Consider the following 16,983-nt stretch of genomic DNA (forward strand, 5'->3'; position numbering starts at 1 on the left):
TACAGCAAACACGATTCCACTGGGGATCGAACCCAGAATCTCTGGTTTCGTAGACCAGCGCCTTATCCATTGGGCCATGGAACCCTGATGTTAGATCTGACGCGAAATAAAATTAATATCGAAAACTCAAAATTAACATTGACATACACATAATTTTTGACAAATCACGTTTTTAGTGATAAAAAATATAAAACAGAAATAGATAGAAACTAATAAAACAGAGACTTCAATCTTGATTGGTCAGAAAAAAAAACAAAGTTATTAAATCTTTCACCTCGATCCATTATTATTATTTTTCTTTGGCAAACGTGATTGGTCATATCTATATTAGTGTTAAGCATTTGTTTTTTCTTTTTATCACAAATCAAAACCATGAATGTGCACTATAAATCAATGTTAATTTTGTTATAAACGCCTTCACCATTAGAAACCCAAAACCTCAATGCAAAATCACAACACAAGAAAGCACGTACAAAACAATTTGACATTTTAAAACACCTATCCCTAAGAACTTTATTTGTGTTTCCATGTCTAAATGTTGTAGGATTCTGTTTTCTTTAACACACTACATCTCCTCTGCCTCTGTTAGTCTCAGCTTCGTGCATCCCAAACATTGTATCATACAGCGGCTTGTTTAACGTCTCCGGCAAGTAAAACGCAAGCCCACCTCCCACTAACCCGCAAACAGCAAACACCCCAAACGGTAACTCATCCCCTAAAACCACCACAAAAGGCGCCAGAATCGCTCCCATTTGAGCCGCCTGAGTCGCGCAACCCAATGCCGCGTTCCTTACCACTGTAGGAAACAGCTCCGCTATATATATGAACAGAAGATTGTACGTTCCAGCCATCCCGAATATCCCTAAAACCCCTGCAACCATTCTAACAGACTTCCATGGACCAGCTCCCCATACAGCGAATCCCGCGAGGCAGAACACGCAGCTGAACCACTGCGTCCCTATGGACAGCGGTTTCCTCCCGTACTTGTCTAGCAAAACAGCTGTTATAGCAAATGCAGGCATCTCTGCCACCGCGTTGACAAAGACGTTGAGGTAGAGATTAGTCTTGAGGTTGACTACGTTGAGGCTTAGTCCGTAGTACACAATGGAGACCGTGAAACTTATGGCAACTGTAATGAGAAGCCTTATCCGCGTGAGAGGCGACAGTAAAACATCTTTGAGAGAACCCTCGACAGCAGTATTGTTCCTCTCGCCGTTGTTGTTTTCCAAGTCGTCGTCTAGAGCAAGAGTGACACCAGCGGGAATGTGACGCCCGTTCGTTTTAGCTATCAAATGCATCAACTTCATCGCCTCGTCTACTTTGCCTCTCACGAGATACCACCTCGGGGACTCGGAGATGAATGGGATAACGATGAGTAGGAACAAGAGAGACGGTAACGAAGACACTATGAAAAGCTCCCTCCAAGATCTGAAAACGTAAGCAATGCCGGATAGAAGTGCAATGCCGGCAGAGAAGAAGTAGAACGTTGACATTCCGGCTACACCGCGTTTGCTCGGTCCTATGGGTTCGGTGGCTAGGACAAACGCTGTTAGGCCAACACCACCGGTGCTGAAACCTGTCAAGAACCGGAGAACCACGTAGGTCCAGTAGTTTGGGGAAAAGGCCGTGGCGATTCCGAATATTGCGTTGATGATGCAGACCACTGTTAATGAACCTTTTCTTCCTAGCTTTGAGTCTGATAGATGTCCGAATACTCCTGCGCCTGTACATAATTAAGTCAACACACTATAATTAATTAGGCCATGTTTGTAGCAAAAAAATATATATACATAAAGCTTTAGTTAGAGACTTGAAACAAATATTTAATTTGACAAGTTCGTAAAGGGACCATAAGGCATGTGTTGTATACAAAAGCGAAGTGCTTTATGAGTTATGCTGGGACCAATGTTTCAAAATCTTATTTTCTATTGATATGAAAACGATATCTTCAACTTCAATGGAAGATGACGCTTTCATGCCAGTTACATGTAAAAATAAATTGACTAGTATGCAACTCTAATTGGATATTCCTTCGTATATCCTATGATCAGGCATCAAATTTAGAGATTGGATTATCCAGAGCCAAATTAAACTGTCCATTTTTCTTTTATAAACTAATGTAAACATAAGCCAAAATAAGGTATGCAACTTTTAGTTTTTTATTATTAATGAGCCAATATAAGTAACGAGGTTTGTTTGTTTGTGCAACTAGACATGTAAGCCTAAATGTCTTTTTGCTACACGTTTTTTTCCAAACGTAAACGTCAATATATCACTATTATAAAAACTAAACTAATAGTGTAATCAACACCATAAACATGATCTACAAAAACATTGAAAAGTCGAACATATTTCAAACTTTGATTAAAAAATCAACTTTCATTTTACCAAAAAAAAAATCAACTTTCATAGAAAATTCTGATAGAAAACAATTGTCTTTAAAACCTAGATACTTGAAGAAAATAAAAGAGATGTGGCTGTATGCGTGAAATGATGTTTGGGTGAATCATGACCGAAGCGGTGTATAACCCAATGTTTATTTACAGACAAGCGCACGCCATGCCACGCAGAGATATTTGTGTGTGTGTTTTCAACTTTACAGATCAATTCAACGATATCATTCTGTACCAATAAACTAAAGATACCAAAAAAGCTAACAAGATAATATAGAATGTGATCAACTCGTTTACTCAGTCACACGTATATCATATATACAATACACATTTTTGTCAATTTTTGTTGTTTATTTTTATTTTTTGTTTTTTTAGCACCAAGCATATGAATCAAAGTCTATCTTTTCTTTTATCACCAATCACTTTTTGTTGTGTGCGTGAATTTGGACCGCCTTGTAATCTTATCATCCAAAATTTTCTAATATATAAAAAGAAATGTGAGGTATATTGATATTTCTTCTACTCTATAGTGTTTTTTTTTTTGTGTGAAACTACTCTAGTGTTATTTTCCAAAAATCATGTGATCAGCCACGTGGTACGATTCTGAATGATTTAGATTCGAAAACCAACGTGCCATCGAAATAAACTAATTTATTAGCTTGATCAAATATACCAAGCACAAATTAACAACTAAATCAGCTAATATATTCATTAACTATCGAATAATCTCGAAAGGAGATTAATCCATATAAAAAAACAGTTTCATCGAAACAGTTTCGTCATTATCGAATTAGCTATTTAGTTATTTTGATCTAAACCATCTAATATATTTTCACCTAAAGAAAAACAACTGAATTCTACGTGAAATAAACATTTTCAAGCAACAGCTGTTATTTTCTTGTTTGGTTCAAACCAAAAAAACAAAACTTAGAAGTGAGATAAAAAAAAAAAAAAACATACCGATCATGCATCCGGCGAAGAAGAGAGCTTGAACGAGACCAACCTTATACTTCTCGCCGCAAATCAATCCCCATTCCGACACGGTGGAGCTTCCTTTACCGGCCGACCATTCCCAAGAACTCGGATCCAACCCGCAAGTAGAAGACCCGACCCGACAATCCGACCCGACGACGCATTTCCAGTCCGGTTCTTGATCGGCGAAGATCATAACCATGGTGTGGAACGCCTCTAAAGCCCAAGCGAGACACGTCAGCACGAAGTGTCTCATCTGCCACCTCCCGAACTCGCCGCAGTATCTCTGCAACATCTCGTCTATGCATAATCTCTCCTCTCCCTCCGCTTCTTTCTTCGCCGGATTTTTATCCAGCAGCGGTTGTCGTACGTCATTACCGTTCCTCTCCTCCGGAGATTCCATAATTTTTTTTGTTTTTTACAGTGTTTTGTGAATTTGGAATTGGAGGCCTTCTTGATTTAGTTTGACGCGAAGAAGGAGGTGTCTTCTTTGTCGTATTTATATCTCTTCGCCGGTTGTTAATATTTTTTTTGTAATTTTTTCCTTTTTGAAGATATTGTTGACTACTCTGGCTAAGTTAATCTGCTAATATAATTAGTTTGAAATATGTCATCTTATTTAATGTTTTATGAGTTGTCAATTTGAAATTTAGTATGCCACATCATATAATTCCATTTTAAAGTAAAAAAAACATATGATTCTATAAATGGTTATATTATTCTGTAATCGTCTAATTATTACTATGATTGAATATATTTACGCGTCTTCTTTTAATATGCCAAGCTAAATTTACTACACATATTTAGAATCATATATGCTAAAACTATACAATAGTTGTGAATATATCTTAGGCTTATTTATACTACCCATCTTGGCTTAGAAATGCGATTAATAAAAACTTTTCTTTTTGACATAATTTGGGTCAAAAGTTAAAAACTGAAACTCGAAAGGGTATTTCCGTCAAACCAGTTTTTAACTTGGATCCACATCCACTACTACTAGAATTTAGTTGAAAACAACAACAAAAAATGGTAAATCCAAAAGTGAATTATAAACCGTCGATGCTTAATCTGATCTAACGGTAGTCATATCGATCCGTGTGACTGTTTTCTATTGGACAAGCGAAATACAACCGTCTCTCTACGCACTATATAAACCCAAAAGTCTTGTTTCTACTGTATAATTTTCGTACCAATCCCTCGCTTTGAATTTTTCAGTTTTTTTTTTTTTTTTTGTAATTATCTCTCTCCTCTAATATCACAAATGGCTGGTCGTGGCAAGACTCTCGGATCTGGTGTTGCGAAGAAGGCGACGTCGAGAAGCAGCAAAGCCGGTCTTCAATTCCCCGTTGGTCGTATCGCTCGATTTCTGAAGAACGGCAAGTACGCCGAGCGTGTTGGTGCCGGAGCTCCGGTTTACTTAGCCGCCGTTCTCGAATACCTCGCCGCTGAGGTAGCTATCATCCTCTTTCCTAGTTCTTCGGATCTTATCAATTTCGTAAAAGCCCTGATTGTTAACCCGGTTTGGAAATTGGATCTGTGTAGGTTTTGGAATTGGCTGGAAACGCAGCGAGGGATAACAAGAAGACTAGGATTGTGCCACGTCACATTCAGCTCGCGGTGAGGAACGATGAGGAGCTGAGCAAGTTACTTGGAGATGTGACGATTGCTAATGGAGGTGTGATGCCTAACATTCACAACCTTCTTCTCCCCAAGAAGGCTGGTGCTTCAAAACCTTCCGCTGATGAAGATTAGATTAGTTATTGTGTTGTTGTGGTTTGCTAGTTAATTAATGTGTAGCTTCTTAGGTTCTAATTAGATCTGGTTTAGTTTGATTTGGTTTCATTAGCGGTCTGGTGTAGAGTCCACTTTGTTTTAAAAGAAATATTCTAAAGTCTTATGATATGATATTGAATTTGTTATGCTAATATATGATATTTTTAATTTAATTTGCCATTCATACTCGTTAATCCGAATTAAAGAGGTTTTGATCTGTTCACCATAAAACTTTCTCTGATATAAGGGGTTAGTCGTCCCCAAATAACATAAAATTTGATTGTTCATTGCTTTGTACCAAGTTATTGGGACTATGCTGGCATAAGAAGTATCGCTGCAGTGTCAAATTTGAGTACCTCTGGTTTCGACATGTAAAGGATGGATAGAGAAATTGATGTGTGATTGGCTGACTGACTACTAATTCTCCCTCAGCATTGGCCCTTACCCTGTCTCCATTTTAAGTTCTTGATTTTCAAATTTGGCATTAGCACATTAGGTTTTAGGACTTGGCTCATATTGGATTAGATAACCTCTGATGACAGACAAGGTTTGATATTCGTATGTGGAACAGTTACTTGGCAAATTGCATAAAGTGAAGTACTTTGTGGACTTCTAAGTCAATGTGGTGTCAAACAGAAGCTGAATGTGGAGAAGGAGCAACTCCAGGCAATAATGTTTAAAGAATCAAAGCTCACCCTGTAACACTCACTCAATGCCAAGTTGGATGATTGATGATTAGGTCCAACTTCTCTATGCAAAAATCGATTCTTTACAGGAAACTCTTTTAATTCATGGAAAAGTGAAAACTAAACAAGACATACTACACATTGGACTCCTAACCCAAATTACTTTTTCCCAGTGATGTTTGAAACCAAATCTTTGAGAAACTTAGCTGATTTGGTGATAGGCGAATTCATAGCCATCAGATTATACAGAACAAGTTCAACTTCTTCCATTGATGGCCTAGCTTTGAACTGTGAGACCACTTTCAAAGTTCCATTGCCTTCCTCTTCTTCAACAAGAACGTTCCATCTCTCTCCACTCACAACACCATCTCTCACACACTTAAAGATCACTCCTTTTCTCTTACTCAACAGTCCTCTCACTTCTAAACCTGTGAACGCATATATCACTTCAAAGGAACCAATAAAGCCATTGAGTTCATCGCCAAAGCTTTTCTCTTCCTCGAACAACCATCTCGGATTGATCATCACCACAGGTTTAGAAGAAAAAGCTTCACTCGCCGTCTTCACATCTTCCAGCTGCGTTCTCTCAGGCGCCATGAAAACCGCCACGTCAGCTGATCTCAGAGCTTTGATGACAGCGTCTGAAACCGGAGACATGGCAATGTGGTTGATAGAGTCAGACCGGAAAGCTTTAACGGCGGAATCGAGGGAAGAAGGGTCAGGCCAGAGGAAGAGAAGCTTGACATTGGGGGAGCCTCTTCTCGAGATGGGTAAGTCATGGAAGATCGAAAAAGCGAGCTGAGAGAGAGAGGAAGGAGAATCATCGTCAAGGATTGGGATTTCAAGACGGAATCTTGGTTGTTTGAGCTTCTTGAGTTTAGGGGAAGCGAGCTTTGGGTGTTAAGGGTTTGATGAGACAAGAAGAGAGACAAGTCTTGGCTTGAAGAATGGCTTCTTCTTTTGAAATGGGAGGAGAAGAAGGTGAAGGAAGAGAGAAACAGAGAGGAGCGAAGAAACGAGTAGTTGTGGATTTGTGGTTGAGCTTTGAATGTTGTTGCTGTGAGAGTGATTTAGAGAAATGAAGATGGAAAATTCTGGATTTTGGAGGACATAACGAATGGGAAGATGGGTTCAGAGCTTTGAATGTCTGTGTATTGAGTTTGAAGAGAGTCGAGGAAGCCATGGCTGATGAACGATGATGCGAAAAAAGAAGAGAAAGAGGATAAGGTCGTTCAAATGAGAAATTCGCACAAATGTTACAAAACCGATCGTGTAATTGACAAAACATTTATTTTGGTTTGGGTCGGTTTACGAAACCCGTCCCTGCTTTATATATACTTCGGCAGTAATGAACCCAAAAATAAAGCAAACAGAGGGACTGTTTTGTAGTAAAACTTGGCATTGCAAAGTCAAGATCCATTGTGTGTTCGTTTCTCCAAAAAAAAAAGAACGAAGCCAGACTCATGTTTTTGTTCTGAACCTTATATAAAGTCTCATGTCAGTTTTGTTACTCTGTCTCTAAACATTTGAATGCAACTTGCTCGACATTGTCATCATATCGTCTGTTGTGTAAACTGTAAATTGAATAAATTCTCACCCATGTTGCATAAGACGAATAAATGAGAAATAATTTACACATAATTTGTTGATAAATCTTGTTCAAAGAAGATGCGATCAAAATGAAAATGTAAAAACGGACGAATTTATATATTCGTTACATGATTTTCATAGAACTTGGAACATAAGAGCACAAACGACGGGAAAGCTCTAGTGTGTTTGGAGATTTACCGAGATTTACACTTTTGACATAACCATTCTCTCCAGTGATGTAAGCTCCGTCGTAAGTGGGTTTAACTTGAAACCACGCTGGCCCGTCTTTCCAAAAAACAACTGCGACTTTCTTTTCCTCGTCAATCAAGAAAAGATCATAGTGATAACGAACACTTGGTTGCATATTAAGTTTTAAGAAGATGCTCCACGACACCTCATCAGGCTCAATCTTGTTCGTAACCCAAATATACATTGTAACTCCCAGGTGTAATAACACCGCCAGCTTCTCTTCTTTGACTGCAGATAGAGTCGCATAACCTTCATTCAACGGCATAGGCACTTTATTGAAGGGCAGAGGCAGACGCGGTCCAAAAATCTCTCTTGTAAAATCAAAAGCGAATAAGTAAGCATCTCTTGATCCTTTATCAAAAGCATACCAGTAAGTATCTCCCTTCAAAGACACGCCATCTCGCATGTACTCTACATCGTGTTCAAGAGTGCCATCAGGAATCTTCCATGACTTAGCGCTCAAGTCGTAGATATCGAGACACTTAACGGTAATACCTAAAAGCCTCAAAATCTTATGACTACAGCTGGATTTGTCGTATCCGAGAGCATACTGTTCTTGCATGTTCGGCAGGTCGTGAGGAGGTCTTGCTAAGATCCATTTTGTTTGTCCCCAATAGGGGTTCCAAACCACAAGCATGTTCCCTTGTACACCTAAGAATACACCGTTGCAGTGAATAACTTTAGCTTTATAGAATACATCAGCTGCTGGCTTACCTCGGCTAGTAATTTTAGCTTTCTGCTGTATAGATAGATCAACATTGTTGTTTTCACTTGTATCGAGACTGGCGCCGAGCAAACGAACATTGAATTGCGTGATCATCAGAAACTGCTTTTCCCCTGATATGGCTGCTTTGTTGATGTGCTTGTCTACAAAGCTCCTAGTTTTGGATAAAGCGTTCCAACTTTTGCAAGTAGATCTCAGTGCTCCTAGGTATATAAGCGGAACCCTAGAGAGAATCTCCTCCACCAAATCCTTTGGAAGATTTGACATCTTCATGATCATCGTTTGAAACAAGCTAGGATCAATCGAGGTAGCACAGAGAAATCTTGGTCAGATATCAAAAACTCTGTTCCTTTTAATTTATGGTTACTGGTTTCTTCCAGAGGAGGCATTCATTCCATAGGTTTTGGTATAGGAGACACTTAAAGAACCCTAAAGTGAGACGATGGCACATCTTATACGTTTCCTATTTTATTGGGCCTATTAGACGCATTATTACAGATGAAGGCCCATGCTTCATAATTGATGGTTAGCTTCAATGTGGTAAATTCTCTTTGTTCCAAAATATACACATAACATAAACGATGATGTTTGAAAGCAAATCCTCTGAGGCTCTGAACTTGGTGATGGACGATTAGAGTTTCATTTTGGTTTTACACTTTTCAATCTTCTTCGTATAGTATGTTTTGGCCATAGTAGCCAAATTTTGATGATTGATGATTAGTTTTAGCTTAAATGTGGCAAATACCATTGTTCCAAAACATAACTACACTTGAATCAAAAGTGTCCAAAACTAGGTTTGGAAGTTTGAAACCAAATCCTTGAGATATATTTCATCCATCCATTAATAATGGCCGACATGATGAGGATGGTAATACTACACACTACTCTTTCAAGGTCTCTCTACTTCAATAATATAACTAGTCGGTCATATATCTTCACACGTGCGAACCGAACAGCCTCTAACGTGCCACTCATCTCCAAGATTTCCTATTCTCCCATGAGAACACACACATTTGATAAGTTACAGTCTTTATTTTCTAATTTATTTTATTTTTAATTACAGAACAAAATCTCTAATGTCCTAACGACGCAACATTCTCGATTCCACGTCTTTTGCTTTTCTACAGAAACCCAATTTCTCGGATCTGGGATCACCGTGATCGGCAAAGTCTATGAGCTGCTGCTGATCCATCATTTTGTTGATTCGAGACACAGGATCAGCAAATGGAGTCGATACTGGCTCGAGCCTTGGAGTATACTCTCAAGTATTGGCTCAAATCATTCACCAGAGATCAGTTCAAGCTTCAAGGCCGTACCGCTCAGCTTTCTAATCTAGGTCCCTTTTTTTTTTTGTTGTTAATTTGTTTTCAACTCGGAGTTCTTTACTGATAAAAAAATTGTGTTTTTGTGTATCCTTCTGATTTAGATTTTTGTTTGTTGCAGACATTAATGGTGAGGCTATACATGCCAGTATGGGTTTGCCACCCGCACTTAGTGTGACTACTGCCAAAGTTGGAAAATTGGAAATCATGGTTTGTCCTGAACTCATCTCATTCTTAAGTGTATTTGTTTCCAATTTGAAACGAGTATAAATAAATGTGAAATTGGGGATAGTAGCAGAGGCTGTCCATCTTTAAGTCTATTTTTTCTTGATTTTGAGATTAATTCATTGAAAAATTAGGCCATAATCCTGAGGTGCATATCTGTAGTTTCCATCTTTTACCAGATATATTTAGGATTTGCTAAGAACATAGCTTTGATTTTTGTGACAATTTCTCGCGGGTAATGGAATTGTGACGATGTAGACGGGACTGTCCGTAGGAAATTATAGCTCTGTTAAATTTGATGTATGGTTCTATTTACGAGTATGGCCTAATATTATTGTTCATAAGCATTAATATGTCCTTCTCCCATTTCCTCTTTATACAGCTTCCGTATGTCAGTAATGTACAAACGGAACCTGTAGTTGTGCAAATCGATAAACTCGATCTTGTTCTTGAAGAAAATCCTGATGCTGATGTGACAAAGGGTCCAAGCAGGTACTGAATCCCCTACTTCATTTGTTTTCCTTTCTGCCCTGTCTTACCTGAGGCTTTCCTTGATTTCCCTGAATATTATTGAGTCTTTCACTTTTTTTTTTTTTTTTCCTTCAGTGTTCAGTCTCCTACCGCCTCTGGAAAAAGTAATGGTTATGGATTCGCTGACAAGGTGCGGTATCTCTTCTACTTAGTCAATATGGAGGCACTAGTTTTTTTTTTTTTTTTTTGCAAACAAAACTAATAACTACCATGGGCCATATTCTCCATAAGTAGAAGAATATAATTTCCATCTCACCTTGGGATTTTATTTACTAGGGAGATGCTGATAATGTTTTGTCCAATATATGTATGTATTGTAAATCTCAATAGATTTTAGTGGGTAGGCTAAAAATGCAACAATGAGGAAATAGGCTGTATTGGTTCTGGTTTCGATCACTCTGTAGTTAGGTAGGTGGTTTTGAGCTTGGTTCATTATCGGTCTTTCTTGCACATTTGGTTGAAGACTAGCTATGCATTTCCTTTTGTTTTGTCGTGGCAATGATGTCAACTTGCCAGATTGTCTTTCTTCTGGTTTATAGTTCTATTCATTTCCAATATATAGCTACTTGTGCAATTATCTTTTATTATCTCAATCAGATTGCAGACGGAATGACTTTACAAGTTAAGGTGGTCAATCTTCTTCTTGAAACTGGAGGTGGTGCTCACCGCGAAGGAGGGGCAGCCTGGTAAGTTACTTTTACTGCACCCATTTTCTATCAATTTGAGGTTTAGCTTCATATCTGCGGGGTGTTCCAATCTCGTTACTTGGGAGTTAGGGTTCTTTGATCCATAATTCTGGTTATTTTATAATTTATGCCTTTCACACTCCTACCTGAGAAATATTTCCTTTTCATTTTCATCTACTCGGGGATTAATTTTAAGTGCCTTGAATTATTGCTTATGTATTTCTAAGCTCTTATACTTTGTATCTAGGGCTGCTCCGCTGGCATCTATTACAATACGTAACCTTGTTCTGTATACCACTAATGAGAGTTGGAAGGTGATATTTGCGATCATGTTGTTAGATAAATCTTTCTGGGAGAAATGGTATTTCTGAATGAATTTCCATTTACAGGTTGTAAATCTGAAAGAAGCAAGGGACTTCTCTACTAACACAGGATTTATTTATTTGTTTAAGGTATTGATGCCACTCGTTAGCTAGTTTCCCTTGATATTATATTCTTGATGGCTCAAAGATTTAGCATTCCGTTTTAAGGAAAACAGTGCCAAATATCTATCTATTTCCATGGTGCTTGCTTTTAAAAGTACTTTTTTTTTCGTACCTGTTAAGTTTCTTTGAAGATAATACTCCTGATGTGATTTGTTTTTCTACATGTGATGCATATCCCGTTCGTTCTCAGAAACTTGAATGGGAAGCTTTATCAATTGATCTTCTACCACATCCTGATATGTTCACTGATGCTAATTTAGCCCGCTCAGAAGAAGCAAATCTCAGAGATGATGATGGTGCAAAACGAGTTTTCTTTGGTGGAGAACGCTTTTTAGAAGGAATTTCTGGCCAAGCATATGTAAACATTTGTTTTCGATTTTCTTTTACCTGTATACATGATATTAGAGAAACATACTTGAATGCATTAGATGTTTTGGTGCCTAATTTATTAGCCCTGATGGTGGCCTCTTGTTCAGATTACAGTTCAAAGAACAGCGCTAAACAGTCCACTAGGGCTTGAAGTTCAGTTGCACATTCCAGAAGCTGTTTGTCCGGCGTTAAGTGAACCAGGTTTGATAACACTTTCTCTTAGTTTTGAGATAACAAGTTGATGTAGATAGAAACTAAGTCTACTCATTATACTTCTAAACAGGGTTGCGCGCTCTTCTCCGCTTTCTAACTGGAATGTACTTATGCCTAAACCGCGGAGATGTGGATCCAAAATCTCAGCAGGTCTTAAATTTTAATTCTCAGTGGATTATAAAGAAAACAGTGTACTTTTATTCTTTTCCTCACTCTTTAATGGTATGCCTCCACCAGTCTGCTGAAGCAGCAGGACGTTCTCTTGTCTCCGTTCTTGTGGACCATGTATTTTTGTGCATTAAAGATGCTGGTTAGTTAATATGTCTCACCTCAACCTCATGTTAGCTAAGAGTGCGGTCTTGCATGAAATCATTACTCTTGTTTTGGGGTTTAACATTTTCCACCTTTCTGCATTTCAGAATTTCAACTGGAACTACTCATGCAGTCACTCCTTTTTTCTCGAGTATGTTCTCCTTAGAATTTGATCTCGTAACTAGCATGATTTTGTTTCCTGCATTCACATTATGCACTATGAAACTTTCTCAGTTCTGGGAAATCATGAACCAGATTATTTAATTTCAGTACGCTAAGCATCTTTATGAATTATATCATGTTATGTGTTGCTGAAAACTGGTATCACTGGCATATATACTTGCAGGCATGTGTTTCGGATGGAGAATCAGCTAACTATTTAACCAAGATTTTGATTGGTGGGCTATTTTTAAGGTGAAAATGCTTATGTCGGGATAAATAGTAAAACTCCTGATTAGAGTAATCTGTTTATAGCCTTTTAAAAGTTTGAGCTAGGCTCCCTGTCATCATATCAGTAGTTTTCTTTTCCATTTTACTAGAATTATCTCTGAGCACTATGTAGTTTCTGTTGATCTTCAGAGCATTAAGTTTGTCGTAGTTGCGAATTCCTTTCTGCATAGTCAATATCTTCGTTTCTGATGCCTCTTTTGTGGAAGCCAAAATTTTCCTTGATAGTGTATGTCATCGATATATATAGAAAAGATTTGTGGAAACTTCAAATACTCTGCTTAGTACTCTGTTTATGTTGTTCTTTGAAGCTAGCTCTTTTCCTTTTTCATTTCTTTGTTGCACATGCATTTGCTGTTTATATTTAACTTAATTTTTTTAATAATCTTCTTGTGCATGTGTTGGTTCACACATTTGGATTTAAAGTTCTTGCATAATTAGTTATGGTTTCAATTCAGGGATGCTTTTTCGCGCTCTCCTTGTGCTCTAGTCCAACCATCTATGAAAGCTGCTGCCGAAGACCTTGCAGTTCCCGAATTTGGTATTAACAATTCCCGGCTGTATATTACATAAAAATTCTTCTATTGTGACCCTGTCAGTTGTTTAAACATTTATATGTTGATTAATTTTTCTTCCATATTTTTGGGACAGCCAAGAATTTTTGTCCTCTTATATATCCATTGGACAATGGCCCGTGGCAAATAGTTCAGGATGTACCCTTGATCTCCCTACATTCTCTTCAGGTCAAGCCATCCCCAAAACCCCCACACTTTTCCTCAAAGACAGTTATCCAGTGCCAACCACTCATGGTATGTGTATATAACGTAAAGATCAAAATTTTCTTTTTTTTTAAACAAATCTTTCACCATTTTCGTCTTCTATCCTTTCTCAGGTTCATCTTCAGGAAGAAGCTTGTTTACGAATTTCTTCTTTTCTGGCTGATGGCATTGTTGTGAATCCCGGTGATGTTTTACCCGATAACTCTGTTAACTCTCTTCTTTTCACCCTGAGGGAGTTAGATGTCTCTGTTCCATTAGACATGAGTAATTTCGAAGATTCAGCAGTCAAAGAAAACCTTTCCGTAAAAAACTCCTTCGTTGGGGCGAGGCTTCATATTGAAAACTTATCTTTTGCGGAGTCACCTACCCTAAAAGTTCGGCTACTAAACCTGGAAAAGGATCCTGCTTGCTTCTGTCTTTGGCCGGGACAGCCTATTGACGCCAGCCAAAAGAAATGGACAGCTGGAGCCTCACATTTTAGTTTGGCTTTGGAAACATCTCCCAACTCAACTGAACGTCAGAGCTCTCGTGGTCCGGAAATGGGTTTGTGGAATTGTGTTGAAGGAAAAGACATGTCTATAGAAGTTGCTATGGTATCTGCGGATGGAAAGCCACTGATAACAATTCCTCCTCCTGGTGGTATTGTTCGCATAGGAGTTGCTTGTGAGCAATATATTTCGCGTGCTTCAGTGGAGCAATTATTTTTTGTTCTGGACCTCTATTCTTACTTTGGTAAGGTCAGTGAAAAAATTTCAATTGTTAAAGAAAGCAAACGCCAGAATACTGTTTCCTTGACTGGAGGGTTGTTGGAGAATGTTCCTAGTGATACTGCTATAAAATTGGCTTTGAAGGATCTGCAGCTCAAGTTTCTTGAGTCTTCCTTTACTAGTACTCAGGATATGCCACTCGTTCAGTTTCTTGGCAAAGATCTTTCTGTGAAGGTAACTCATAGAACCCTTGGTGGCGCTATTGCAGTATCCTCCAACATATACTGGGAAAATATTGAGGTAGATTGTGTAGATACTGACATACAAGATGAACATGAGAATAGCTGGAATGGTCACTTAGTTAGCTGTAATGGGTCTACCCCACTGAGGCGTGTCTTTTGGGTTGTCAACGGAAGACATGATGGGCAAAGTGGCAGCACTCTAACGACACCTTTTCTAGACATAAGCATAACACATGTGATTCCCCTCAGTGAAAAGGATATGGAGTGCCACAGTGTAAGTATCGTGGCTTGCATTTCAGGTGTACGCCTAGGGGGAGGAATGAGCTATGCTGAAGCTCTATTACACAGATTCGGAATTCTGAACCATGATGGTGGTCCAGGAGAGGGTTTATCTAGAGGATTAGAACATTTATCTTCTGGGCCTTTGTCAAAACTTTTCAAAGCATCTATAATTGATGACAGGAAAAAGGGTAAAGCCCATCTTGATGGTTTCCATTTAATATAGTTCATGTGACAGTATCCTCTATGCAAATTATTCTTGTTTACAGCTTAAAGTTTTGCTAACCACTCTTGCTAATATATGCATCTAGATGGAACTCCAGGAAACTGGAATGGCGATGGTTTCCCACATTTGGGAAGGCCAGATGACATTGATGTCTCTGTTGAGTTAAGAGACTGGTTGTTTGCTTTGGAGGGCAGAGAAGATGTTGGCACACGAATTCTGCATAATGAAGATATTGGCAGAGAAGAGAGGTGTTGGCACACAAATTTCCGTACATTCCGAGTAATAGCCAAGAGTACACCGAAGAATGTGGATCCAAAAGGGACAGGAAATCAGTATAATGCTCGCAAGTATCCTGTGGACTCAATTATTGTAAGTATCTGTACTTCCTATTTTTCCACAGCTTCGTTTCTTTCCCTGAACTTTCTGAGGTTAATGATAACCACTCCACTTGAAGGAAAGTTTGGTGGTGTCTTAAAAAAACCAAATGTAACTCTCAAAGCAACCTCTATCTTTCTGTTGTCTTTCAAAATTACACTCTTGAATGCCATAAGCGTTATGGACCTTTACTGAGCCTTTTAAATTTTATTTGGGAAATGCTTTATAGGTCAGTGTCGAAGGTCTACAGACAGTGAAGCCTCAAATGCAGAAAGGGACCGATTCTTGTAATCGTTTGCCTACAAATGGAGTTTACGAAAATGGTCACGTGCTTGGAGGGGTAAACGTTGAAGCTAACATTGTGGCTTCGGATGACAAATCTGTTCATGATGACTCATTGAACTGGGTGGCAGAAAGTCTGAAATTCTCTGTTAAGCAACCTGTAAGTGAAGCTGATATCATTGCTTCTCGCTTCTTTCTATTGTAAAGTAGGTTTTGCGATAGAGGTTTTTGTCCTTGGTGCTGCAGGTTGAGGCAGTTGTTACAAAGGATGAGTTGCAACATTTGACATTCTTGTGCAAATCTGAAGTTGATGCAATGGGAAGGATAGTCGCAGGGGTTTTACGTGTGCTAAAGCTCGAAGAATCTATTGGCCAGGCGACTCTAAATCAACTAAGCAACCTTGGTATACTTATCTCAAACTCTTCTGCATCTATTTAAGATAAATAGTTGCAACTTTCCAGGTTCTTGGAATTGCCTTTTTTGCTTATAACTTTATATCTCTTTGTTGCAGGAAGTGAAGGTTTTGACAAGATGTTCTCTCCAAAAGCGAGCAGAGCAGGAAGTCCAAAAATCTCACCTTTTGCTGTATCATCAGACTCGATGAGAGAAATGTCGTCACGTACAAACCTAGAATCTACCATTTCTTCCATCGAAGAAGCGTCAATGGAGTTAGAGGCCAAGTGTTCAGTTCTGGTTTCTGATCTCAGCGATTCAGAATCTGCAGCGAATCACGCCCACGAGCTCAAGCAGAAACTCGAGTGTTTGCAGAGCTTAATGGCTAAATTACGAACCCAAATCTGAAATTCATACTCACAAGAAGAAGTGAAGAAGGTAGCTAATTTTTTAATGTATATAGCCATATATAGAGAGATGTGAGAATCACTACTTGAAGCGGGAAATTTTTTGTATCCTTTATATACGATGGAAACGAAATTTGTGTATGCATAACAATACTTGTACTTGTTGTTATTACCCAAAAAGGAACTGTCTTTTTGGATTGAAAAGTTTTGAGAAATTTTGGAGAAGAAAGCTTTGGTTTTTACGTTCTACTGTAGAACTTGTACATGATTGATTTCAATCTATAAAATCAAAAGGGCTTACTTTTATCGTCTC

The 16,983-nt window shown here is 38.5% G+C and overlaps 5 protein-coding genes and 1 non-coding gene across 6 annotated transcripts; 2 read left to right on the forward strand and 4 right to left on the reverse strand.

Moving 5' to 3' along the window:
* Positions 1–11: 11 nt before the first annotated feature.
* TRNAR-ACG lies at positions 12–84 on the reverse strand. The gene has a single exon. It is a non-coding gene; the product is annotated as a tRNA-Arg (tRNA).
* Positions 85–386: 302 nt separating this feature from the next.
* On the reverse strand, positions 387–3,916 carry LOC17890558 (organic cation/carnitine transporter 4). Its single transcript, XM_006297360.2, has 2 exons — positions 3,354–3,916; positions 387–1,723 (listed from the first exon to the last, which is right to left on the reverse strand). Exons 1-2 carry the CDS (start codon positions 3,766–3,768, stop codon positions 558–560), a joined length of 1,581 nt encoding a protein of 526 aa, XP_006297422.1. The 5' UTR covers positions 3,769–3,916; the 3' UTR covers positions 387–557.
* A 639-nt stretch (positions 3,917–4,555) lies between these two features.
* On the forward strand, positions 4,556–5,295 carry LOC17892673 (probable histone H2A.2). The gene is made up of 2 exons (XM_006296573.2): positions 4,556–4,818; positions 4,911–5,295. Exons 1-2 carry the CDS (start codon positions 4,630–4,632, stop codon positions 5,118–5,120), a joined length of 399 nt encoding a protein of 132 aa, XP_006296635.1. The 5' UTR covers positions 4,556–4,629; the 3' UTR covers positions 5,121–5,295.
* Positions 5,296–5,866: 571 nt separating this feature from the next.
* On the reverse strand, positions 5,867–7,046 carry LOC17890631. Its single transcript, XM_023786432.1, is given in 2 exon segments — positions 5,867–6,728; positions 6,730–7,046. Coding segments are annotated over 2 exon segments (1,023 nt in total). The 5' UTR covers positions 7,011–7,046; the 3' UTR covers positions 5,867–5,986.
* A 495-nt stretch (positions 7,047–7,541) lies between these two features.
* Positions 7,542–8,663, reverse strand: LOC17892730 (putative F-box/kelch-repeat protein At3g20710). The gene has a single exon (XM_006299503.1). It carries the CDS (start codon positions 8,661–8,663, stop codon positions 7,542–7,544), a length of 1,122 nt encoding a protein of 373 aa, XP_006299565.1.
* A 775-nt stretch (positions 8,664–9,438) lies between these two features.
* LOC17892420 lies at positions 9,439–16,919 on the forward strand. The gene is made up of 20 exons (XM_006300122.2): positions 9,439–9,726; positions 9,834–9,922; positions 10,320–10,429; positions 10,544–10,598; positions 11,066–11,154; positions 11,402–11,468; positions 11,544–11,606; positions 11,830–11,997; positions 12,116–12,209; positions 12,292–12,371; positions 12,459–12,531; positions 12,641–12,684; positions 12,880–12,947; positions 13,439–13,521; positions 13,632–13,789; positions 13,873–15,178; positions 15,299–15,582; positions 15,818–16,030; positions 16,117–16,273; positions 16,382–16,919. The coding sequence occupies exons 1-20, from the start codon at positions 9,615–9,617 to the stop codon at positions 16,669–16,671; spliced, it is 3,603 nt and encodes a 1,200-aa protein (XP_006300184.1). The 5' UTR covers positions 9,439–9,614; the 3' UTR covers positions 16,672–16,919.
* Positions 16,920–16,983: the final 64 nt, after the last annotated feature.

This window comes from Capsella rubella, unplaced genomic scaffold (genome assembly GCF_000375325.1).
Source record: "Capsella rubella cultivar Monte Gargano unplaced genomic scaffold, Caprub1_0 scaffold_3, whole genome shotgun sequence".
NCBI classification, from domain to species: Eukaryota; Viridiplantae; Streptophyta; class Magnoliopsida; order Brassicales; family Brassicaceae; genus Capsella; species Capsella rubella.

What these genes read in the sequence shown, in the direction of transcription:
- LOC17890558 (XM_006297360.2), bottom strand. Translation starts at nt 3,768, where the DNA reads ATGGAATCTCCGGAGGAGAGGAACGGTAATGACGTACGACAACCGCTG. An exon ending in CTTCGCCGGATGCATGATCG is followed by an intron (nt 1,724 to 3,353) that starts GTATGTTTTTTT and finishes AATTATGTACAG; the next exon opens with GCGCAGGAGTATTCGGACAT.
- LOC17892673 (XM_006296573.2), top strand. Translation starts at nt 4,630, where the DNA reads ATGGCTGGTCGTGGCAAGACTCTCGGATCTGGTGTTGCGAAGAAGGCG. An exon ending in TCGAATACCTCGCCGCTGAG is followed by an intron (nt 4,819 to 4,910) that starts GTAGCTATCATC and finishes GGATCTGTGTAG; the next exon opens with GTTTTGGAATTGGCTGGAAA.
- LOC17892730 (XM_006299503.1), bottom strand. Translation starts at nt 8,663, where the DNA reads ATGAAGATGTCAAATCTTCCAAAGGATTTGGTGGAGGAGATTCTCTCT.
- LOC17892420 (XM_006300122.2), top strand. Translation starts at nt 9,615, where the DNA reads ATGGAGTCGATACTGGCTCGAGCCTTGGAGTATACTCTCAAGTATTGG. An exon ending in TGGATCCAAAATCTCAGCAG is followed by an intron (nt 12,372 to 12,458) that starts GTCTTAAATTTT and finishes TGCCTCCACCAG; the next exon opens with TCTGCTGAAGCAGCAGGACG. An exon ending in AATTGATGACAGGAAAAAGG is followed by an intron (nt 15,179 to 15,298) that starts GTAAAGCCCATC and finishes ATATGCATCTAG; the next exon opens with ATGGAACTCCAGGAAACTGG.